The 25665-nt window shown below is 39.9% G+C and overlaps 1 protein-coding gene and 1 pseudogene across 1 annotated transcript; both read right to left on the bottom strand.

Annotated features, from left to right (window-relative positions):
• Positions 1-983: 983 nt before the first annotated feature.
• LOC142107302 (nicotinamide N-methyltransferase-like) lies at positions 984-19099 on the bottom strand. Its single transcript, XM_075190645.1, has 3 exons — positions 18943-19099; positions 14692-14899; positions 984-1404 (listed from the first exon to the last, which is right to left on the bottom strand). Exons 1-3 carry the CDS (start codon positions 19097-19099, stop codon positions 984-986), a joined length of 786 nt encoding a protein of 261 aa, XP_075046746.1.
• Positions 19100-22413: 3314 nt separating this feature from the next.
• On the bottom strand, positions 22414-25317 carry LOC142106622 (splicing factor U2AF 65 kDa subunit pseudogene; annotated as a pseudogene).
• Between the last annotated feature and the right edge of the window lie 348 nt (positions 25318-25665).

Genomic DNA, 25665 nt, shown 5'->3' on the forward strand with positions numbered 1-25665 from the left:
GTCCCTTATAAATGTGTTGCTACTGACCCTCTTCAATGTGTCACACATACAGCCTAACGGACCTACTTTGTATATCTTCTTTTTCAAATGAAAATATAATTGATGTAGACATCTTTGATGAGGATGATGATGAGGGTGATGATAACTATTGTCATTTGTCACCATTGAGGAAGATGATAGTTTTGAAAAACAGTGCAAAGCAAGATTTCAATTAGCATCGGAAAATTATTGGAATTAATTAAATGGGTTTTTCAACCAGCTCAGGTTTGTCATAGATTGAGACTTATTTCCTGCGTATTACTTTTAACATAATCTCTCAGCTGAATTGAATTTTATTAAGGAAAGTAAGGCAAAAAAAGAAATAAATGTTCCCTGGGACAAAACATGTTGCAATGCAAGGGGTGCAAATGAGTTTACTATTTTGCATATACGTTAAATTCTGGCTATTTTTTTATGTAGCACACAAATACTTGATAGCTTTCTTTTTACACTGTATTTTATAGTTGATCTAGGACAAGCCCTTCCCCATCTATCATTCTGTCGCCACATTTTATATGTATCTCCTGCTCCAATGCAAAATGGTTTTGCCCATTTGCTAAGTTACTCCTTTTTTATTCTTTGTTTCCCATAATGACAGAATCCAAACTACTCATCTCAACTTACTCACTTCTCAGTCTGTATTACCTTGTATTTTTTATTAGTGTTTGTTCCTAATTTTAAAGTGATACGGTAGATGCCACCAATACATATATAAATGATGATGATGAATTATGTGTACATGCCAAAATGTACTTATGCGCAGCACCACAGATTTTGCAATTATATCCAATTCTAAATCAGAACCTTGATGTGCATGAAATATAGTAAGACAATATTGTACAGATAAATATAACTGTAAAAAGCTGTATTTATTTTTGCTGATATTATTTTCTTTTAATGAATAATTATTATCAATGGACTCTAAATCTGATTTGAATTCTACCTCATAGCTTACGGGCTAAGAGGCAGAATACATTTTTACAATCAAATACTTCCTCTTGACTCTGGAAGAATGTAGACATTTTAAACTCTTCAATTTCACATCCACTCTCAGCCACTGCTTCCTTGAGAATGTTTTCATCCAGTGACAAAATTGGAAATTTTGCCTCTCCAACCATGTAATATGAAGCTCCAATGTAATCACATAAAATCAGATACCCTTCTGGTTTCAGTAGAGATACAACATTTTTAAGAACAGTTTTAAACTCCTTAACATTTTTGCAAGCAGTCATAAGGCACCCTGCAGTGAGCACACAGTTTGTCAAAGGAAGGGAATTGGGTTGCAGTGGGTTGGTCTGGTTGACATCACACTTCATCAGTGAGACTTTTCTTCTGATCATGTCTGCTTTCCCCTCAGGGGTGGATCTAGAAAAGGAATTTGGGAATATATAAATACTTTCAAAAGGGATATAAAAATGGCATGTTGGGATTTTTGTGGTGCAGAAAGAATGGTCAGCATAACTAAATGTGTCTGACGTAACATATAATTGAGCTAAAGTAAATTACTCTGCAAAGAGAAATACTAAATTAAACAGCTGTTGGGTGTAAACCTTATATACCATAGTGTACCACATATATTCAATGCAAATAAGAATTCATAATGTTATTTATATTGCAATTATATTAAATCTATTATAAGATTTCAAGGATCAATATTTAATTACCTTGTGGTAACTAGAAAATTCACAACCAAATAGATGTACTCGCACATGGAATTGGACTTTCCTCGTTAATATCAGATATAAATAAAGATAGGAGTGATCAGCTTCAATCACTTTCAATCCATCAGATTATCTAATGAGGGGGTGCACCACCAACAAATCAATTGGATATATGTCAAAAAGACCAGAGTTGGAAACAACCATAGGGCACTCCAGAACACTAAATAATTAGATATATAATGCATGGTGGTCAAAATCACCAGAGTTTAAGATTTGCTCTCTCAATTAACATTGGGTAATGAGCTTTATCCATAATACTCCTAAACGGAGGCAGAAGCTATCTAGGAATTATATTGCATGAAGGACAATAGGTTCATTCCATTTTGATTGAATAATGCATTACGAGTTCTATTTTGATCCATAGCTTAGTGCGGCTGCTACTGAAGGGTTCTTTGGATTTTATTTTACACTTGTTTTCTTACTTTTTTACATCTTTAAATTTATTATTTTGCCTATATTCTCTAAATAAAGGCTACGGCCGACATATGTTTATATCCAGGTGATTTTTAGATCTAATATTTTAGGTAATAAGAAAATGTCAGTTTAAAGTAGGGATGTGCACCGGCGACTTTTGAGGTCTCGTGTTTTGTGTTTTGGATCCGGATTTTCGTTATTTTTGAGGTTCGGATTTGTCTCGCAAAACACTTGACGAAAGGTCTCGGTTCGGATTTAAGGTTTTGGATTCGGATTTTTTTTGAAAAAAACATAAAAAGTTTAAAAATCAAGTTTTTGGGCTTATTTTCACTCCTAGGCTATTATTAACCTCAATAACATTCAATAACAAGCATTTCCACTAATTTACAGTGTATTCTGAACACCTCACAATATAGTTATTAGTCCAAAACGTTGCAACAAGGTATCTTTCTGGACTGCGTAGAGGAGTGGGTCACCACAATATATATTAAAAACCCTGAACTTTTATGATTCGCACCAATAAATGTACCTGGACTGCGTAGAGGAGTGGGTCACCACAATATATATTAAAAACCCTGAACTTTTATGATTCGCACCAATAAATGTACCTGGACTGCGTAGAGGAGTGGGTCACCACAATATCTTAAAAACCCCGAACTTTTATGAATCGCACCAATAAATGTACCTGGACTGCGTAGAGGAGTGGGTCACCACAATATCTTAAAAACCCTGAACTTTTATGATTCGCACCAATAATTGTACCTGGACTGCGTAGAGGAGTGGGTCACCACAATATATTAAAAACCCTGAACTTTTATGATTCGCACCAATAATTGTACCTGGACTGCGTAGAGGAGTGGGTCACCACAATATATTAAAAACCCTGAACTTTTATGATTCGCACCAATAAATGTACCTGGACTGCGTAGAGGAGTGGGCACTGGGCACCACAATAAAATATATAAAAAACCTTCAACAGATCTGCATTACACTACACATACGGCTGCTCCTCCATCCTCTCCATCATATACATGTTGGAGTTTTAGCGTGTGACAACCTCTTGTTTTTGATAATGTCAGTGCATTTTGAATATTTTTCAATTTGCCCCACACCACTGAATGTACTTTATCTATGATACGGAATACGCATCTATCTATCTTGACTGCGTAGTGTGGTGGCCCCGGTACACAATTTGGTACCGAGGCCACAATATAATTAAAAAACCCTCCACGTGTCAGAATTCCACCAAACAAGTATCTGGACTGCATAGTGGGGTGGCCCCGGTACCCAATTTGATACCGGGGCCACAATACCTCCTCCAAACATGGTACAGACAATTCGTCATTGAGATCCCAGACAGACAGGGTCAAAGTGTTATTGTTTGACTTTGTAAACCCAAAAAACTGTCCCTGTTGCACATAGTCGTGCAATGAAGACTGACTTTTTCATTTAAAGGCACAATCTTTCAAGTGTAGTGTTTGTAAGTCTAAGTCATATTATACTTTTGGTAAAATTGGTTTATTTTGTTCCTCTTTATGGTAATTAGTAATAGAATTAAAGTATGAAATAGAATTAAAGTATGAAATAGAATTAAAGTATGAAATAGAATTAAAGTATGAAATAGAGTGGTATATAGAGTTGTAGTGTGGTATAGATAGAGTGGTCCACACAATATAATATTAATAAAACCCTCCACGTGTCAGAATTCCACCAAACAAGTATCTGGACTGCATAGTGGGGTGGCCCCGGTACCCAATTTGATACCGGGGCCACAATACCTCCTCCAAACATGGTACAGACAATTCGTCATTGAGATCCCAGACAGACAGGGTCAAAGTGTTATTGTTTGACTTTGTAAAACCCAAAAAACTGTCCCTGTTGCACATAGTCGTGCAATGAAGACTGACTTTTTCATTTAAAGGCACGATCTTTCAAGTGTAGTGTTTGTAAGTCTAAGTCATATTATACTTTTGGTAAAATTGGTTTATTTTGTTCCTCTTTATGGTAATTAGTAATAGAATTAAAGTATGAAATAGAATTAAAGTATGAAATAGAATTAAAGTATGAAATAGAATTAAAGTATGAAATAGAATTAAAGTATGAAATAGAGTGGTATAGAGTTGTAGTGTGGTATAGATAGAGTGGTCCACACAATATAATAATAAAACCCTCAACTGGTCTGAATTCCACCAAACAAGTATCTGGACTGCGTAGTGTGGTGGCCCCGGTACACAATTTGGTACCGAGGCCACAATATAATTAAAAAATTGGGCATCAACTGTCACCGTTGTTTAATATCTGATACACCTAAATATGGACTGCACAGTGGAGTGGCCCCGGTAGTAAATTTGGTGCCGGGGCCACAATACCTCCTCCAACTTCCAAGTGTAGTGTTTATAAAGACAGACAGCGTCGAAGTGTTATTAGTTGACTTTCTTAACCCTAAAATTGTCCCTGTTGCAAATATTCGTGCAATGGACAGTTACTTTTTTATTGAAAGACTCAAGCTGTCAAGTGTAGTGTTTATAAAATATAAACAACAATACAGTAGTTTTAGAGCACGTCAATACCTCTTGTTTTAAATTATGACACGGCATTTTACTTTTGGTTTAATTTCTTGTATTTTTTTAAATTTGGTTTTACTTTTTGAACATGGCAAACGACTGTTGATTGGTCATATAATGCAAAAAAAAAAGGTCCAAGATGGAATTGTCCTTGGGCCCTCACACCCACCCTTATGTTGTTTAAATAGGACATGCACACTTTAACAAACCAATCATTTCAGCGACAGGGCCTACCAAACAACTGTGGCTGAAATGATTGGTTTGTTTGGGCCCCCACACCAAAAAAGCTATTCATCTCTCCCTGTACAGACTAAACAGGCTCTACTGAGGCAAGATGTCGTCCTCATCCTCAACCTCTGATTCCTCTCCCCCTACAGTGTGTACTTCCTCCTCATCACACATTATCAATTCGTCCCCGCTGGACTCCACAACCACAGGTCCCTCTGTAGTATCTGGAGGGCAGTGCTGTACTTCATTGAGGAATTGATTATTCATTTTTATAAACATCATTTTTTCAACGTTGTGAGGAAGCAACCTCCTTCGCCGCTCACTGACCAGGTTCCCCGCTGCACTAAAAACTCTTTCCGAGTACACACTGGAGGGGGGACAACTCAGGTAAAATAGAGCCAGTTTGTACAGGGGCTTCCAAACTGCCTTTTTTTCCTGCCAGTAACAATATGGACTGTCTGACATGTCTACTTGAATGGTGTCAGCAAAGTAATCATCCACAATTTTTTCTATTGTGACAGCATCCAATGCAGCGAGAGTAGACATGTCTGCAATGGTTGGCAGGTCCTTCAGTCCGGACCAGATGTTATCAGCATCCCCGCCAGTGCCTCTTTTGGGAAAACTGAGCTTTTTCCTCGCAGCCATAGATGTGGAAGAAAATGAGGGTGGAGCTGTTGGCATGTCACGGTCCTCTTCAGAGGACAATCTCCTGACCAGCAGGTCTTTGCACCGCTGTAGACTTGTGTCCGCCGGAAACAGAGACACAACATACGCTTTAAACCGAGGATCGAGCACGGTGGCCAGAATGTATTCCTCTGACTTTAAAAGAGTGACCACCCTCGGATCCTGGCAAAGCGTACGAAGGGCTACATCCACAAGAGCTACATGCTTGGTGTAATCACAATGGCTTACCAGCTCCTCCCTCACTTTCTCCAGCTGCTTCTGCAACAGCCTGATCAGGGGAATGACCTGACTCAAGCTGGCAGTGTCGGAACTGACTTCTCGTGTGGCAAGTTCAAATGGCTGCAGAACCTTGCACAACACGGAAATCAGTCTCCACTGCGCTTGACTGAGGCGCATCCCCACTCCTTTGCCTATGTCGTAGGTGGCTGTGTAGGCCTGAATGGCCTTTTGCTGCTCCTCCATCCTCTGCAGCATATAGAGGGTGGAGTTCCAGCGCGTCACAACCTCTTGTTTGAGGTGATGGCAGGGCAGGTTCATGCTTTTTTGATGTGCCTCTAGTCTGCGGTAGGCACTGGCTGAATGCCGAAAGTGTCCAGCAATTTTGCGCGCCACCGCAAGCATCTCCTGCACACCCCTGTCACTCTTGAGGTAATGCTGCACCACCAAATTAATGGTGTGGGCAAAACATGGGACGTGCTGGAAATTGCCCATATTTAATGCCCGCACAATGTTACTGGCATTGTCTGACACCACAAATCCCCATGAGAGTCTAAGTGGGGTAAGCCACTGGGAGATAATTTCCCTCATTTTCTCTAATATGTTGTCAGCGTTGTGCCTCTTATTAAAGCCTGCAATGCACAATGTTGCCTGCCTTTGCATGAGCAGCCATTTTGTAGATGCTGCTACTGATGCAGCTGTTGCTGTTGCTGCGGAAGGGGATGCATCTACCCAGTGGGCTGTCACAGTCATATAGTCCTTCGTTTGCCCAGAACCACTTGTCCACATGTCCGTGGTTAAGTGGACAGTGGGTACAACCGCATTTTTAAGAGCACTGAGGACACTTGATCGTACTTCTCTGTACATTTTTGGTATCGCCTGCCTAGTGAAGTGGAATCTCGAGGGGATTTGGTACCGGGGACACAATACCTCCATCAACCCTCTAAATCCCACTCCACTGATGGCGGACACCGGGCGCACGTCTAACACCAACATTGCAGTTACAGCCGCAGTTATACGCTTTGCAATAGGGTGACTACTATCGTATTTTGTGGTCATGGCAAACGACTGTTGGACGGTCAATTGTTTTGTGAAAGACTTAGCGGTCTTACGACTTCCCCTCTGGGAAGATGACCGACTAACAGCAGCAACAGCAGCAGTGGCAGTAGTAGGCGTACCGCTGCAGGATTCCTCGGATGAATCCCGTATTGAGGAGGACTCAGTCTGGCTGCTGACTTGGGCTGCAGGACTGAATCTGATGGAGATTGTGGAGGAAGTTGACGAGGAGGGTGTTGCTGGTGTGTATCCAACTGGACCACGGGATTTAGGTGTCCCTGTACCGATGAGGGTCCTAGCCCCAGTTCCTGAACTAACCACTGAACTATGAAGGTTATTCAGGTGACGTAAAAGGGAGGATGTTCCTAGGTGGGCAAGATCCTTACCCCTGCTTATTTGAGCTTTACATAAGCTACATATGGCCATACATTAGTTGTCTGGATTTGGATAAAAATAACTCCAGACCGAAGAGGTGCATTTTTTGGTCTTCTGACCAGGCATGACGATGGGCTTTTTCATCCCATGGACATCAGCTGTTTCCCCCCCTGGTGCCTCATTTACAATAACCACATCACCATCCTCATCATCAAGTTCCTCCACAGTGCCAGCTACATCATCAATAGCCTCCTCCCGAGCCACCTCTTCCCGTACAGTGATGGGAAGGTCAGGCTTCACAACCACCAACACCCTTGGACTCGCCTTGGGGATTTGTGATAATTTCTCTTTAGAAGGCAGAGTTGTTTGCTGTTTTGTTGCTGACAGCATAACTCTCTTCAATTTTTTGTAGGGGGGGGGAGGAGGAGGAGGGCTAAGATCCGTGGGTGAAGCTGAACCACTAGTCATGAACACGGGCCAGGGCCTAAGCCGTTCCTTGCCACTCCGTGTCGTAAATGGCATATTGGCAACTTTACGTTTCTCCTCAGATGATTTAAAGTTTCTCTTTTTGCTACTTTTTCTTAACTTGGGCTTTTTGGATTTTACATGCCCGGTACTACGAGATTGGGCATCGGGCTTGGAAGACGACGTTGATGGCATTTCATCGTCTATGTCATGACTAGTGGCAGCAGCTTCAGCATTAGGAGGAAGTGGGTCTTGATCTTTCCCTACTTTATCCTCCAAATTTTTGGTCTCCATTATATGTAGCACAAGATACTGCAGAATGTGTGAACTTGGTAATATTGCAGTACCAATGGACTTATACTGCTGGATTGGTTTTGCAAATTTGGTTATAATTATTATATTTATTTATTTTTTTTAATTTTTTATTTTTTTTTACTTTTTTTTTATTTTTAAAAAACTTGGGAATAGTGGGGAAATAACTATGCCCTTAGAAGCACAGAGCACAGGACACAGCACCACTGGACTGAACAGGACACGGCACAGGACCCAGCAGCACTACGGAACTCAGCAGGACAGAGCACAGGACACAGCACCACTTGACTGATACTGCAGAATGTGTGAACTTGGTAATATTGCAGTACCAATGGACTTATACTGCTGGATTGGTTTTGCAAATTTGGTTATAATTATTATATATTTTTTTTTTTTTTTAAATTTTTTATTTTTTTTTACTTTTTTTTTATTTTTTAAAAACTTGGGAATAATGGGGAAATAACTATGCCCTTAGAAGCACAGAGCACAGGACACAGCACCACTGGACTGAACAGGACACGGCACAGGACCCAGCAGCACTACGGAACTCAGCAGGACAGAGCACAGGACACAGCACCACTGGACTGATACTGCAGAATGTGTAAACTTTGTAATATTGCAGTACCACTGGACTTTTACTGCTGAATGTGTGAACTTGGTAATATTGCAGTACCAATGGGCTTATACTGCAGGATTGGTTGTGCAAATTTTGTGGTAATTAAAAAAAATTAAAGTAGTTTTTGGTATTTTTTTAAAAAACTTTTTTTTATTTTTTTAAACACAGGGGAATATTGGGGAAATAACTATGCCCTTAGAAGCACAGAGCACAGGACACAGCACCACTGGACTGAACAGGACACAGCACAGGACCCAGCAGCACCACTGACCTCAGAAGGACAGAGCACAGCACACAGCACCACTGGACTGATACTGCAGAACACAGCACAGCACAGCACAGCACAGCACAGAACTAAACAGCACAGAACTAAACAGCACAGAGGACCACCTAACACACCCTCCCTCTACCCTGATCAATGCCCGAGTGAAGATGGCGGCGACTAGCGGGGAATTTATAGGATCCGAGTATCGCGAGATCCGACAACGGGATTATGAGTCAGAGCCTCAGTTTCACTTTTGAATTTGGCGCCAATACCCGGATCTGTCTCAGATCCGACTCGGATCCGCAACGTTCGGGTGGGCTCGGATTTCATAAATCCGAGTGCGCTCATCCCTAGTTTAAAGTAGAGATGCTCATTGACCTCCGTGTTTTGGTTTTGTTTTTGGTTTTAGATCTGGATTACCGTCGTGTTTTGGTTTTGGTTTTGCAAGACCGTCATTGCGTGTTTTGGTTTTGGTTTTGTTTGGTTTTGTTTTGCTATTTTGTTGGAAAATCAATGTTTTTGGGCATAAAATAACCAAATTTAGTGCCCACCTGTTTCTTGGATAAGTAATGTAATTGTAAAGCTAATAAATTATCAAAAAAACAGTTTAATTCCTGGTAGATAGGCCTTCCATAATTCTACACACAAACCACATTGTCTTCCTCTCCATCTATGCATATTGGCAATGCAGCCATCGTCTTTGGGTGTATAATCCACCCTACACTTATAGATAAATATGTAAAGAAATGGACAAAGGCAGTTTTGTTTCTCTCTCTCTAGGACCCCCTCCAGTTGTAGAAAATACAAAAATAACAGCCGTTATAGACTGTACAATATTAATTGAAATGGACAAAGGCAGTTTGGGTTCAGTCTGTGTATGACACCCTACCCATAATGAGAAATTGCCAAAACAGCAGCCTTTCAAGACGGTACGTGATATGGAAATGCCCCAAGTCCCTTTCCTCTTCGGGGGTAGATTGCACCCTAGATTTAAAAAGAAAGTTTTAAAAAATTGTTATCATCATCATCTGGAGCTTCATCCTCACCCTCATCAGTGTGTACGTCATCATCACAGACTATCAATTCATCGCCGCTTGAATCCGCCATTAGAGAACAGTAAGTGCTTGGATGTCTTTGATGGTGAAGGCCTTCCTCGTGGAAGATGTAGTTCATTTTTATAAGCATCATTTTCTCCACATTTTTGGGAAGTAACCTTCTACGGCGATCACTGACTAAGTTCCCTGCTGTGCTGAGCACTCATTCAGAGTACACACTGGAGGGTGGGCAGCTTAGGTATTGCAAAGCAAGTTTGTACATGGGTTTCCAAATGGCCTGCTTTTCCCTCCAGTAAGGAAAGGGACTGTCTGACATTTCCATATCAAATACCTCTTGAAAATAATCCTCCACCATCCTTTGCATGTTTATACTTGTATTGGATGGAGTTATGGGCAAGGTGACACATTTTTTTGATAAATCCTTCAAACCAGCCCAGATGTTAAATTGTTCTGGTCTGCCCTCTGCGTCTTCCCTGCTTCTTTTTGGGAAATTAAATTTTTTACGAGCAGCAGCAGCTTGAGAAAGTGAAGGAGGACATGTCGTCAAGCCGAGGCCCAGTTCAGCGGCCAACTTGCTGAGAAATAGCTCCTTGCAAAAGTTCACATCTCTCTCATTTACAAGTAAAGACTCAAGGTAGGTCTTAAACCTTGGATCAAGCACAGTGGCTAAAGCGTACTGATCCGAGTTCAAGATCTTAATAACTCGAGGATCATTGTGAAGCGAATTAAATACTTGATCGACAAGGCCAACATACTTTGCTAAATTGCTTGCTTTCATCTCTTCCTTCAGTTTCTCAATCTGCTTTTCCAATAGTCTAATTAAAGGAATGATTTGGCTCAAACTAGCAGAGTTTGCACTCACTTCACAGGTCACAACTTCAAATGGTTTCAGCACCTTGCACAGCACTAAAAGGATTCCCCACTGTGCAATACTGAAATATATCCCCCCTCCTTTCCCAATGTCATGGCTTGTGCAATACACTTGGATGGCTTTGCCTTGTTCTCCATCCTCTGAAGCATATACAGGGTGGAATTCCACCTAGTTACTACCTCTTGCTTAAGTTGGTGGCAGAGCAAGTTAAACTGCTCTTGGAGCTGCTGTAATCTCCTACATGCTGTGGCAAAATGCCTGAAATGGCCTGAAATTTTACGGGCCACCGAAAGCATCTCATGCACCTCACGGTTATTTCGTAGAAAGCCCTGCACCACCAAGCTAATGGTGTGAGCGAAACAGGGATTGTGCTGGAATTCACGCAGCTGTAATGCTTGCACTATTTTGCTGGCGTTTTCAGAAATGACATATCCTGGGGAGAGTCCAAGTGGTATAAGCCATGTCTCAATCACATCTCTTAGTTTGCATAACAAATTGTCAGCTGTATGCCTGTTAGTGAAGCCGGTCATACAAAGAGTAGCCTGCCTGTGACAAATGTTACATAGTAGTGTAAATTCTGCTGCTGTTCCTGCTGGTGAAGGTGAATGACCAACCCAGTGGGCTGTCACAGTCATATAGTCTTTGGTTTGCCCACTTCCACTTGTCCACATATCTGTGGTTAAGTGGACAGTGGGCAGAATGGCATTTTTCAGCGCAATCTCTACATTTTTACACACTTTTTGGTATAGTTATGGAATAGCTTTACGGAAAAAATGGTGTCGAGATGGAATTCTGTAACGCGGACACAAAACCTCAATTAACTGTGAAAAACCAGCTGCGTTTATTGTGGATATTGGACGCAGATCTAACACTAAAATGGCAGCCATGTCGTCTGTGATTCGCTTGGCGACTGGGTGACTACTGTCATTTTTGCTTCCCCCAGCAAATGATTGTTTCACAGTTAATTGCTGAAATGTTGGATTGCTCATTTTCTTGGCCTTCCTCTGGGCTGAGGACTCACCCGCAGCAGCAGCAACAGCAGCAGTAGCAGTGGGACTAACGTTTTTTTCAGAAGAATCAATTATAGAGCAGGAGTCATCCAGCCTTACTAAGTGGGATGCAGGGCTAACTCCGAGCGCTACTGATGAGGATGGTGTGGTGGGTGTATTTTGTAGCCGTCGGGATGTTGGTGACAGGAGGGTCCTAGCTGATGATGAAGTGCTGGTATTTTTTTTGGAAGAACTTTCAGCTTTTCCCAACACTTTGCCATGAACTCTAGTTAAATGGCGTAACATAGACGAGGTTCCAAGATGGTTAAGGTCCCTCTCTCAACTGACTCTGGGCTTGACTACACTATAAATGGCTATACAATTGTTGTCTGGATTGGGGTAGAAATAATTCCACACATAAGAGGTGGATTTTTTTGTTTTATGGCCAGGCATGACAATGGCCTTTTTCTTGTCACGTGCCAGAACTGCTGCCACTGGTGCAGGACTTACACATACAACCTTATTCTCATCAACATCCTCATTAGCGCCCTCTTCGCCTACACAAATCTCCCCCTCATCCTCTTCTATTTCCATAGTGGCATCCTCAATTTGTGTATCACCGGCTACACTCGGGTTGTTCAGGCACACATCAGCAGAACTGCTGAAAGGGCTCGTCTTTATGGGTACACTAACAGAATGCTCACGATTAGACATCCCACTGTTGGATGGACTCTCCACAGGGATTGGTGTCATTTGTGATTCAGAGCAAACATTATTCCTCAGTTCCACTTCTTTTTTGCTTCAACACGGTAAAAAAAAAATTTGGGTGTGTGTTTTTTTGACTGATTTCAAAAGACTGTGTAGTTTGACATCACCTTTCCCAGATGACGTACTGGGAACACTACCATCAGGACTGGTGACAGAACCTGGTTGCTCATTCTGCTCATATGTGGACTGCTTTGAATCCATTCTTGTAATGCTACAAATTGTTTTAGATACTGCTGACAAATATGACTTTTGACAGCCAGAAAAATGAATGCAAAAGAATGAGGGACACCCCAAAAGCACTTGGAGTGCTAAATATATTTTTTAGACACTGCTGCCAAATAGGACTTTTGACAGCCAGAAAAATTAATGCAAAAGAATGGGGAACACCCCAAAAGCACTTGGGAGTGCTAAATATATTTTTTTGACACTGCTGCCAAATAGGACATTTGACTGCCAGAAAAATTAATGCAAAAGAATGGAGGACACCCCAAAAGAACTTGGAGTGCCAGAAACTGAACAAAAACCCTCCTCTCTTCTCCTCTTACTGCTGTAACAACTGGTATTAAGATTAGAATGGTATTGAATAGAAACAATAATGTGTCCAATTACTGCTCTATCCCTGCGCTGATATAGCCAGTGTGACTTAACCCTGCTTTCTCCCTCTGTCAAATGGCGATGGATTGCTGTGGAGGTTGGTATTTATGTTTTTCAAATCTCGCGAGAACCGAGCTCAGAAAAACGAATACGTCACAGTGACGTTTTGCCTCGATTTCGAATCCGAACGTGCTCGACTCGGTACTCGGATAGGTTAAGTTTGGTAGGATTTGGATTTTGGGGAACCGAGCCCGCCCATCTCTAGTTTAAAGTGCCATTTTTTTAAAGACATTTTTTAATTCAATATTCTTACATTAAAAGCAAATTTCACACCATAGTAAATAAGTAACTGGAAATTCTCCTTGTACAAGTAACGATAATAATGGTGTGTTTGGGGTTAGACACTGGTTGATACCTCTATAATGGCTTATTCTCCAGCTGGAAGGATAATTTTGAATACTACAGCTGCTGCAACCTCTTATTTCAAGAACAATCATTGAATGACTGATTCAGCAATTCAATTGGCATGTATTACTCCATCTAACTGTGATATATTGCTCGATGGGTGTAAGTAGATTGAACACTTGTCAAAATTGTGAAAAAATTGTGTTTTGGAAGCATTGTTACAATAGTCACTGTAATTTTAATAAAGGCTATATAGGTGCTAAGCCACCCAAAAGTATATACATTAGTTTCCTCCCTCTTTCGTCTCATTGTTTCACCAAAACTGTATCTAGAATCTTTTTAGTTCTGAGCCAAAAACATTACCTATAGTAATAAACCCCCAAAACTGTAAAAGAGTCTTTCTGAAGGGTTATTATTGCATTTTTTGTGTGTTTGACTGAGCTTTCTACAGATCTATATAAAATTACCTTTGTTAAACTCGGAGCAACATATACACATAAAGAAAGGATCACCATGAATATTTGCAAATTGTCCTGCTGCAAATTTTTATTTTTGTAAATGAATTAATTTCTGCACCCATTTACATGTTCAAATTATTTTCCCCTAGTCTGTAAATATATTGAGTAATAGGTGTAGGACATTAATCCTGCCCATGTGAACAAGTTTAAGGGGTCACTAACTTATGGACATCTAACCCTCTGTATGTTATACCGCCCGTGTAATAAATGATTGCATGTAAATGTGGCACTGCACAGAAGGACACAATCAAATCAGTCTTATTTAGCTTTGCACACAAGCAGCTAGATTTACTAAACGATGGGATTGAAAAAGTGGAGATGTTGCCTATAGCAACCAACCAGATTCCAGATTTCATTTTGTAAAATGCACTAAATAAATGAAAGCTAGAATCTGGTTGGTTGCTATAGGCAACATCTCCACTTTTTCAAACCCGCAGTTTAGTAAATATACCACTGGGACTATGTCAATACAAAGAAAGAGCTGCCCAAAGGTGGGCAAGCTTTTGAAGTTTTAATAATTGATCTTATAGAACTACCTGTTGTTTTGAAGGTCACAGACATATCTTAAGAATGGAGACCAATCAAAAGCATCATTGCTATCCTTCAGCCATTTTTCAATTTGAAGTAGATTGTCCTGGAAATAATCAGTAAGGTAGATTTTTTCAAAGTTTTCACAGGCAGGTATAATATGATGTATTGTAGGACCTGCACCGATATCTATCAAGCTCTTGCCTTTTACACGGTCTAGTGAGAGGAAAAAGTAAACAATCATTTTATCTAAACTATCAGCAAAAGGATGAGAGTAAAGAGTATTCTATAATAGGTGTACACACATATGTGAAGGCAGCCAACACACACCACCAATAGTAATACAATAAAAATGATCCTATTTGCATGAACATTTATTAATATAGTTTTCACAGCACTTGTGAAATAGGTAACACCTAACTTAGTCAGATATGTTTTTCTACCAAGCAGAAGCAATAATACTGGGCTTTTCTATTATACTCCCTGTTTATATGCATGATAATGCACCATATGTGAAAATGCAGAACATTATTAATTTAAAGCAATTCAATTTCTAAACGGTTTGTGTTATTGCAACTATTAACCATGAACTATTAACTATTTAGAGGCATGTGAGACTATGTGATCATACTGGCCATGTGAGCGTTTTGGCTATATACTGGAGAGTAAGGCTATGTAAAGGTTTTAGGCATATATTGTCTCTGGTTGTACATGAGGTTATATGGAGCTAGATTGGCTATGTGTTGGTAGTTAGGCTATATGGGCACATACAAAACTATTTGAATTTACATTTGAATAGACATTTGTTTATATAGACAGTATTTTGATTTACATATTGCATATTTACATTTTCACTTCTATGGTGCAATAAGTATTTTCTTTTAACAAAACCATGCGTGTCCATATTAATGGTTAGTAGTCATGTTACTTTGTATCATTAATATATTGTAATAACAGCATTTGTATTTAATTTAATACATTAATTTTTACACATTTCTTTCTCTGGTGACAATTTATAAGAAAACCTCAAGTTGCCTGTCTGCATTATTTACTACCCATCAGATCTGAGGTCTAAAAAAATTAAGAACAAGTGGAGTTGTTCTTTGTATACTGGTACCTTATGTCGACACCCCAAACATCACATCCATATGTGATTGGTGAGCATATCATTCCAAAACCATGGACATTGATTTGGAGTTTGTCCTCATTTGCTGCTATAACAGTTATCACTCTTCTGTGAAGGATTTCCATTAGATTTTGGAACATAGCTAGGGGGATTCACATTGATTAAACTACAAGAGCATAAGGTATGGCTTGCAGTTGATGTTCCAATGCATCCAAAAGCTGTTTGATGGGGTTTAGGTCAGGACTCTGTGCAAGTCAGACAAGTTCTTCTACACCAAACTCAGTAAACAATGTTATTATGGACCTCACTTTGTGCTCAGAGGAATGTCATGCTGAAACAGAAAGGCCCTTCCCCAAACTGTTTCCACGAAGTCTATAGAATGTCATTGTATGCTATAGCATTACGATATCCCTTCACTGGAACTAATGGGTAGCAATCCATCAAGCTCACAATGAACAGTTTTTGTGCTGATGTTACTTCAAGAAGCAGTTTAGAACACTGTAGTGAGCAGGGGCGGATTAGTAACTTAAAGTGGCACTGGAAAAAAGTCTAAAAGTGGCCTCATGTGGGCGGGGCCAAATAAATGGTAGGCGGGGCCCAGTATCTGTGAGCACCCAGTGTGTCTGCCCATGTGTGTGCCCAGTGTGCGTACCTGTATATGTCTGTCCTGTTCTTGTCACTTTCACCTCCTGTGGCAGTGGGTGTCTCAGTGGCTCAGTTGCTGTTCTGTCTGGATCCTGGAATGTTGGAAGCTGTATTTGGAAAAAAAATGGGTACATGAAATTTAGAAAACTTCAACCATGCCCGCAATTAAATCAATTGTATAATCATTTACTAAATAGCCATCCTCTCCCCAAACTCAGCACCTCATTCAATTAATAGACCCCTTACCTACTACATTTTAAATTAATAGGCCCCACCATTAAATTAAATTGTCCCATCGCCCCACAAATAAAATATTACCTATTAAATAATTAGCCCCCACCTAAACACCACCATTAATTTAGTAGCCTACCTCCCACAAACATTATATTAAGACCCCCCTCATACTCTATTTTAAGAACCCCCCTCACTTCCAAACCTCGCACACAATATTAAAAGCCCTCCCTCCCCTCCATCCCTTGCACATAATATTAAGAACCAACCCTCCATCCCATTCAACGCACTTTATATTAAGAACCCCCCCCCTCACACAATAAATATATATATTTTTTTTTTTAAAAAAAAATACCCCATCACACTCACACACTAAATTAACATACCCCTCCTTCTCTCACACACTATCTATTTATTAAAAGCCTCCCCGAATCACACACTCACACTTACCTTGTAACATTCACAGCCTCTCCTGCCACTCTGCATGTGTGGCTGCTTCCTCCTATCGGTGCTATAGATAGAAGTCACATGGGACGCGCATCACGTGACATGTGCCGTCTCATGTGACTCCTGTCTATAGCTCTGATAGGAGGACGCAGACACAGGGATACGCGCCGCGGCCACATTAAGGAAGGTGGCTGGTCCTGAAGATGGGGCCAGCCACCCAGTATCATACTGACCCACTCCTCTAGCACCCGTTCTGTTTTTTTCATTTACTTTTTTTTTTACAAAAGCAAAAAATACATTCAGCGGCCTACTGAGGCCAGCATTCTACATTCTACCAGTAAAGTTCTGTTAGATTGTATGGCCAATCCAACCCTAGAAGTGAGTGTTGCAACCAAGGACAATTTTTTTTTTATGCACTACGTGCTTCAGCAGTCTGCAGTCCCGTTATGTTCATGCAGGCTACACTCTTACAGTTGCCCCAATGATTTACAGTTGAGCATGGAAATTCTAGCAGGGCAGAAATTTGACAAAATGACATATTGTAAATGTTGCATCATATGGCACAGACATTCTACTGCTAATGTTTGACTATGGAGAGTGCACGGCTCTATATTTGATTTTATGCACATGTTAACAATGGGAATTGCATGCATTAGAAAAATCAGTTAACCTAAGGGTGCAATAAGGTTACCTAATAGCACCAAATGTGATATTCAAAAGCTAGATGTTATTTACATTGTTTTACCATTGTAACCTTGAATTAAGAATACAGGTATAAAGATTCAGCAGCTTGTTCCCTAATCTTATGCTTTTAATCAGTTGTGAGCTGCAGTACAGGTGTGTCTTCCTCTAAATAGCTGATTGGTGAGCTGCACTATTTAAGGAGTTTGATAGCATAGGACAGGCCTGAGTCTTAATGCCCACATCTTGTTCAGTTTACCTTGTATAAGTTGTTCCTGACTTTGCATTATTTGTATACAGATGTCTGGATTGCATCATACAATTCTCTCTGTTCTGGCTGTGGACTCCTTATAGCTGTTTCAGTTAGACTCCCATCATTTTAAATTGTCTAGGTTGCGCTAAAGGGTAATCTTCCTAACATACATTACTGTTGGGTTGATAGCTCTGATTATGTTTTTTCTAATGGTCATATTTCAATTGAGGAATACACAGTTTAAAGCAACAAATCAAGAGCAATAATGTAATGCAGTTTTACCTACTCTCTCTCAATGTTATTTAAGATTGACACATCTGCTACATTGGTTTGGAAACCCCGTATTGACCATCCCTAACTAAGGCGTAGGCCTGTGTTTCAGCAAATAAGACATCAGTCTTGCTCAGCAAGTTTTACTAGACATTAAAATGTAAGAATTTAAAAATGCTAATTTTTTTCTTCCAAACTCTCAATAAGTGCTAGTTACTTAGTTGGTATGTCTAATGAAAAAAGTGGTCATAACACTGTGTATATGGTACATGAATAGTAATTATTATTAAGGTTTGGATAGGATGAATTTGGCCCAGATTGAATTGCAGTCACGGCACACCTGACTCCTCTTGCTGCAGCTGTTACTTACTCATTTAAATTAATCTTGGTATAATATAAAATGTGTCAGTAAACATAACAGAACTTGTTTTTAAATCATCAGTAAAATACCTACAATGCTTAGTATCCCTGGTATAAAGCAATCGTTTAGTTCACCTAAAATGTACAATACAATTTTCAAAACGGATCACATAAATAAGCCGACCCTGCTACTTAGACCTAATCTAACCTGACATGAATTTTCTTACATTGCAAATTATCACATACCTGAAGAAAAGACATTAACCAAAAACCTGAGCACCAACATTACGTCTTCATCAAATTTCTGAGTTTTGGGGTTTATCGAATAGTACGTATCAAGGTATTTCTTTCCATCAAAACTATTGTCATTCACAAGATCTTCCGTTTTGGATACAAACTCCATGTTTGACTTCAACCAACCTGTTAATATATGGTGAGAATGAATCTACACATTTTATTGTAATGTAGAAAAGACTTTAATACTATTCTCTGTAGTCTAACAGAGTTGGGAAAGCAGTGTTCTTTTATCTCATATGATTGCAAGAATGTAATTTCATAATCCCACATCCATGTCATTTCTGTGCCCAGTTGTTGCTACCGTAGTTGTATCCTAAGCTGCAAATAATAACAATCCTTGCAAAAAATTAAAACTGTATATAAATCTTGTATATCATATGATTGGTGTAGGAAATAAAATCTTTACAAAATTCTTTTATATTTTTAAGATGTAAGCATCCTAATTTAATACTATGTGTTGGCTGTAGACTGATTTTCTCACCTACCTTTGGTGTTCAGACTTGCGGTGTCTAGCTTGTAAATTAATTTTGAATTGCTAAGTAGACTATATATGCTATCTCCTAATGCTGTTCTTTGAAAGAGCTCGCCTCTTTTTACAGTAGTGTAATCAGAAACCTTACATATTTTTTGTGGCATTTATTAACCCTTTTATTGCTGCAGAACCCAAATGGAGCAGGCACATCATTTTTGTGTAGAGGGATTTCACAATTTTTCTCAAAAACTGTCAGGATTTACTTTTTATATATCCATTACATACAAATATTTAAACCTAAAGATATAAATGGCTTACCTTTTTAAATGGTGAAGCAGTAAGTCTACAACTCACTGCGTGTTTACATGTATTTAATAAATAGGAAGTATAAGACTGACATTGCAGTAGCTGTTCTTACTGTCAAAAAATATGAAGCATTTTTGCTTGGGGGGAATTCCAGAGATTCTGTATTTTCAAAAAGACAGAGAACCAGATGAAATGCACATAGTTGTGAATGTCAATGTTAATATTTCTCTCTTTGTCACGCATTTAGATTTAATTGGACAGGAACAAAAGATCTGGATCTTTTAAAGTCAGGTGTGATACCTGCATTACAGGAGGACATAGAGACTGGTGTGCTGGGGCTTGTAATTCCACAATAGCTGAAGGGCAACGATTTGCATAATACTGGTCTGCTTTAGAACTAGACAGAAACAGATCAGTATAAGCAGCTTGTTACCCTCCCATTGCATTGAAATTACAAGTTCAGCTTACCTGTTATGCTGGTGTTTTTAGTTCCACAACAACTGAAACCTGCTTGGGGTAGTGGGAGGGCAGTTGATTGTATAAACTGTGATACAGACAGAGGTAAAATTGTCATCACAATCTTTTACGTAACTTTGACAGGTTCCTTAAATCCCTATTTTGCACTGTTTTGGGACCCTGCCTATTCCACTTTCTAATTATCAGTATGTGGCATCCCACTTGCCTCCATTCCCATCCTCACATTATCACACACAACTTATTACATGCAACACTGCCCTCACTAATATAATCACATGACTGAGCTACTGCCCACAAGATCAGCACACTCACAACCTGAAATAATTAGTGCTGTTGTCCTGATAATCAGAATGGTTACATATTGTTCTATCCCTACCCACATCAAAAACTGTGGACATCCCAAACCAGCAGATCAGTGGTTGAAGTTGGAATGTAGAAGTGCTGGTATGAAAATGTGATGAGATTGCCTGGGGTCTGCCCAGGTGCACAGAAGTTTTAGGGATTTTGATAGTGTGAAATTAATTTTACATGCTTTATAACAGTATATAGTATAATATAAAACATATTAAATAATGTAAACTTCCTCCCTCTTTTCCTCCCTATCTCCCCCAGGTCTATTGTATTACCTCACCTTCCTTTAATATCTCCCGTGTTCCAATATCTCTCTAATGTCTCCACTGTTTTCTCATCTCTTCCTTATGTCTTCCAAGTGACCTATCTCCTATCCCTTATCTGTTTCCTATGTTTGTCCATACTTCCTATGTACCCCTAACTTCATCCCAGGTAACACCCTAAACTGCTGAAAAGTTGATGTATAACCTCTCTTACCCTCTTAAACTTACTAAAAAATAATTGACACCAAGATATAATTGTTTCAAATAAATAGGAGTTTACTTAGCAACAAAAAACACTACATGGTGGAGGAGAAAACTGTCAGCAGTACAGCTAGGTTCCAAACTAGATATCACCACGCGGGTGCACAGAGCAAGTAGTGAACACAGTGCTGAAAGTATTGAAGTTTTTGTAAGCTCTAGGATACAATAATTTGAAACAAAAACAGAAAAGAAATAAGCCAGCACTTGGAAGATCCAATATTATATATTAGAACCATTAATACCCTATAATATAAATGTTTTATATGTATTGTTGAAGTTTAATAATTGGACATAGGTGGTAATCAATCATTTCTGTACACGATAATCAGCTGCGATGCGATTGGTACGCAACCTAATCATTATCAACCAAAATTTAAATAAGTTTAATGTATTTCTATCATTTAATATAAAATATGTGGTGAATAAGCAAATTAATGTTTCCAACACATTAACTGCATCGAGTTTGGAATCATTCTGTTTGCATTTGCATGAGAACATTTCTGGTATTATTTATGTAACGTTCGCACATTGCTAACGCTATTTCTACCTAATATTGCTTTTATACACCAAATAGCAACTCCAGAGATGTCATAACAGAACCAGTTTATACAGGTCTAGAGGTGGGAACCTGAGGAAAGGACACCTGGCGATATATGGAAAGATGCCCCCCACCTCAAGGAGCAATGACCAAAGAAATCAACCAATGGGGCATCGAGTACTTGGGAGGTCATGACCCATCGACCTATGAATTGTGGAACTTAATACTGCATCTGTGTATCTTTATGATGTCACAGCTTTTATGACTCTACAGTGTATAAATTGTTCAGCTCTGCTTTGGAAACAAGAGCGTTCTTTTAGAAGCTTGTGTTGGTGCCAACTGCGCAAGTGTATGCATGTTATACTTTGGCCTATAACCTATTTTGAAAATAAAACCGTTCTGTTTTAGAACCAAATAGATCACAGTGGGGAATCTTTATTACATATGTTACAAATGGATATAACAGTTTGGGGACTCATCCAGGAATTGCTTTTCATTTACATGCGTAGTTGGGTAGGGCAAAAATGTTTTTTAATGTATACGTTAAAAAGAGAATGTGGTTTTGGATATTCAGGGAACTATGAGGAAATAATAAAATATAAACACTGGATCAGAAAAAACCTCTTGGAAGGAAACAAGCCAAAAAAGAAAAAGGGTGGTTGGGGAGAGGAGACAGGTATGTCCTTCTGAGCTTCCACTTCCCTCTGAAGCTCAATTTTTCTTTCCACTACATCTGCAGTATTCAACTGCATCTACCAGAAATCACGACGATGGTAACCATCCGGATCACATTACTTTGTAATTAGCACTCTATTAGCAAACTTGCATCCTGCAAGTCCTTCCTTGCATGGCTTTCTGACAGTCGGATACTGTAGTGAATTCCTCAAAAATGTTGCCACATCCAGGTACCTCTAAACCATCAATAGGACGCAGTATTTCAATAGATTTAGCAATGCCATAATTGCTGCTCTCTTCTCGTACATCTTCAACAATTTCCTCCTACTCATCGTCATTAAGTAGTTCTACTGGCAAAACCATGATCATCAAAAAAAATACTTCTATTGGATGACCTCCTATCTGCACTTGGGAACTCACGAGCCCAGGAACTTACAGCATTACTGGAGTCTTTTTTATTGTGCTCAGTGTTGCATTCTTTGCGCCAGCACTTGTTCTTTGTAGATGAATCTTTTTGTATCCCAGTTGCATCCCATAAAGTCCAGCAATGGTCTGATCTGTGACATTGATATGCACATATTCACAGAAAGCATGTCCCTTAGATAGACCTGTAGCACTGTCTTTTACCAAATTAAAAGCTTTCAAAGGTCCAAAAGGTGTAAGCAACTCTTTAACCATTTCATCATTCAGAAAGTTGGGTAAACCCCTGGTACATGTATATTTTGTTTTTCAGATATGCCAGGTAAGAGTTGGTAGTCATGAGGGTGTTAAATCTTTGATGACTGGCCTAGTAATATGATGCCATCAAGAGCCTTGGCTTGTGTAGTTTCATCAACAGAACGAAACTCCAAGAAAGCAAAGTTTTTGTCTTGACTGATCTGTTCTGCAAGGACAGGCTTTACTGGTGCTTGTGTTAACCCACCAAGGCGCATCTGAGCATTAAAGATATCCATCATTGCTTCGTCTGTTATCCCAAAAGTAATATTTCCAGCGTAAAGTCGGCAGTCCTGTCTGGTCATCTAACTGTCCACAGTAGGCACAGTTATGGGTGTAACAGCTAGCCCAAAAGATGTCAATGTTGGAAGCAGAGCTGTAGCAGGAATCTGACCAGCAGTTTGAATGGATTTATACTGTATAGGAGTGATATGTTCAAAGCCTGGAGGTGGAGCATCCCAGTATTTACAGATCTTCTTTTTTCATGCCTGGTGGACCGGCTGCATCTCAGCCAATATCTGGATCCACTATGCTGCTCTCTAGCACGGCAGTCTCTACTGCAACTTTGTAATTGCTTCTAGAGTGGCTTTGTCTACATTTTTGATGATGGTTATCCTTGTCTCGCTCTTGCTTATTTAGTATTAAGTAGTAATTTAGTAATTTGTTAAAATAAATAAATCCCTATCTATTCTGTCATAATCATCAACCAATAACCAAAGTGTTCTCTTCTGTGGGGCCCAAACAAATCAAGCACTTCAGCCACAAACCATACACTTCCTGAAGTTGAAGTGTGTCACGGGCACTAGGAGTTCTGCCCAGGATTCACCAGTTGATAATGCTTACCAGAGGGGCGGGGTTTACACAGCGGACCTCTGGGCAGTAGGGTGAATAGCAGGAACGTATATAACAGCAGATGGAGAGAGAATGCCAATGGAATAGATGAGAGTCAGTGACTTGCAGCTGTACTGGTAGGAGAGTAGAGTGGACGTGAACAGGTGAAGGAAGGGAACGGGAGAGTCAGTGGTCTGCGTACAGCAAGTTTTACCACTGCTGTGATGAGAAGACTTGTCCAGGAACAGGTAGGTAGCGGGAGAGTCAGTGGTCTGCGTACAGCAAGTTGTACCACTGCTGTGATGAGAAGACTTGTCCAGGTGCAGGTAGGTAGCGGGAGAGTCAGTGGTCTGCGTAAAGCAAGTTGTACCACTGCTATGATGAGGTGAGGACTTGTCCAGGTGCTGATAAGTGGAGGAGTGATAAGAGTCTATGACTGTATAAATACAATTGGAGAGTAGAGGAGTTAGTCCCAAACAGATATGCAGCGTAACGGCTAATAGTCTATAGCGGGTATGGATACCGCTGCTGAGTAGAGAAGCTTGTCCAAAGCGGATATGCAGGATAACAGCTGATAGTCAATTACAAGTATGCATACCGCTGCTGAGTAGAGAAGCTTGTCCAACGAGGATATGCAGGCACAGCAGGAGAGCTGAGAGACTGTAGCGGGTATGGGAACCGCAGGTGAGCAGAGCAGGTAATCCAGCAGGAAACTGAAGATACGAGCAGGACACAGCAGACACCTTCAGAGATTCACAGGGAATGAGACTCAAGATCAGGCAACGATACAATGGCCACAGGTGCCTTAAATAGGGAGAGGTGATTGATCCACCAATTAGGTTAAAAGCAAGGTCATAAGAGTTCATGGATGCTGCGCATGCGTAGTCCTTCAAGATGGCGGACGGCCGCGGTTCAGGACAGGCGCCGGCAGGAAGGATAGGGAACCACGTACCAGAGCAGAGGCACTCATGGTCCGGTGAGTGACAAAGTGTATGGTTTGTTGAACTGTGCATGACCAATTTTAACATATGGGTGGGTGTTTAAAAAGGGACAGGGTTAGGGACAGGGGCAGGGTTATGGACAGGTATAGGGCTAGGGATAATATTGTCTAAATTTGAATTGTGCACCTAATAAATATTGTCTTTCTTTCAATTGTTGTCATAATAATACTGTTGATTCTATTATTGTTAAGCTTCCTATCCTGCCTATTAGGGTGCCCAACCTATTAAGTAAATTATTTAACTGTCAAACATATATTCACACAGGGGTGGTTGGGCCCAATGAATGCCATCTTGCACCATTTAACATTGTTCCCTTTGACTCTAATCATCTGTTAAATGTCAACAGATGCTGCGTGCTGTCTGTCTAATGAGCTCTAATACTGCCGCTTCTGACCTTATCCAATTGCTGCTGACCCTCTCCAACGTGTCACACATGCTGGCTAACAGTTACCTATTTAGTATCTACTTTTATTCAGATGAAAATCTCGTTGATTTAGACATCTTTGATAATGATAATGATGATTGATGACATTGTCATTTCTCACCTTTGAGGAAGCTGACAACAGTTATACAAATGCCTATGATTCATTTGTTAAATATCTGTTCTCCAGTTAAAAAATCAAAATGTTGGCTTTTGTGGAGCCCAAACACAAAAGTGGCAGTCCCTGTCCCTGTGATTGGTTTGCTAAACTATGTGCATGTCCTTTTCAAAATATTCCCAAGGGCAATGCTATCTTGCATCATTTAATATTGTGCCCTTATTCTCTCATCATCTGTTAAATA

The sequence above is a fragment of the Mixophyes fleayi genome, chromosome 11, assembly GCF_038048845.1.
Source record: "Mixophyes fleayi isolate aMixFle1 chromosome 11, aMixFle1.hap1, whole genome shotgun sequence".
Taxonomy (NCBI): Eukaryota; Metazoa; Chordata; class Amphibia; order Anura; family Limnodynastidae; genus Mixophyes; species Mixophyes fleayi.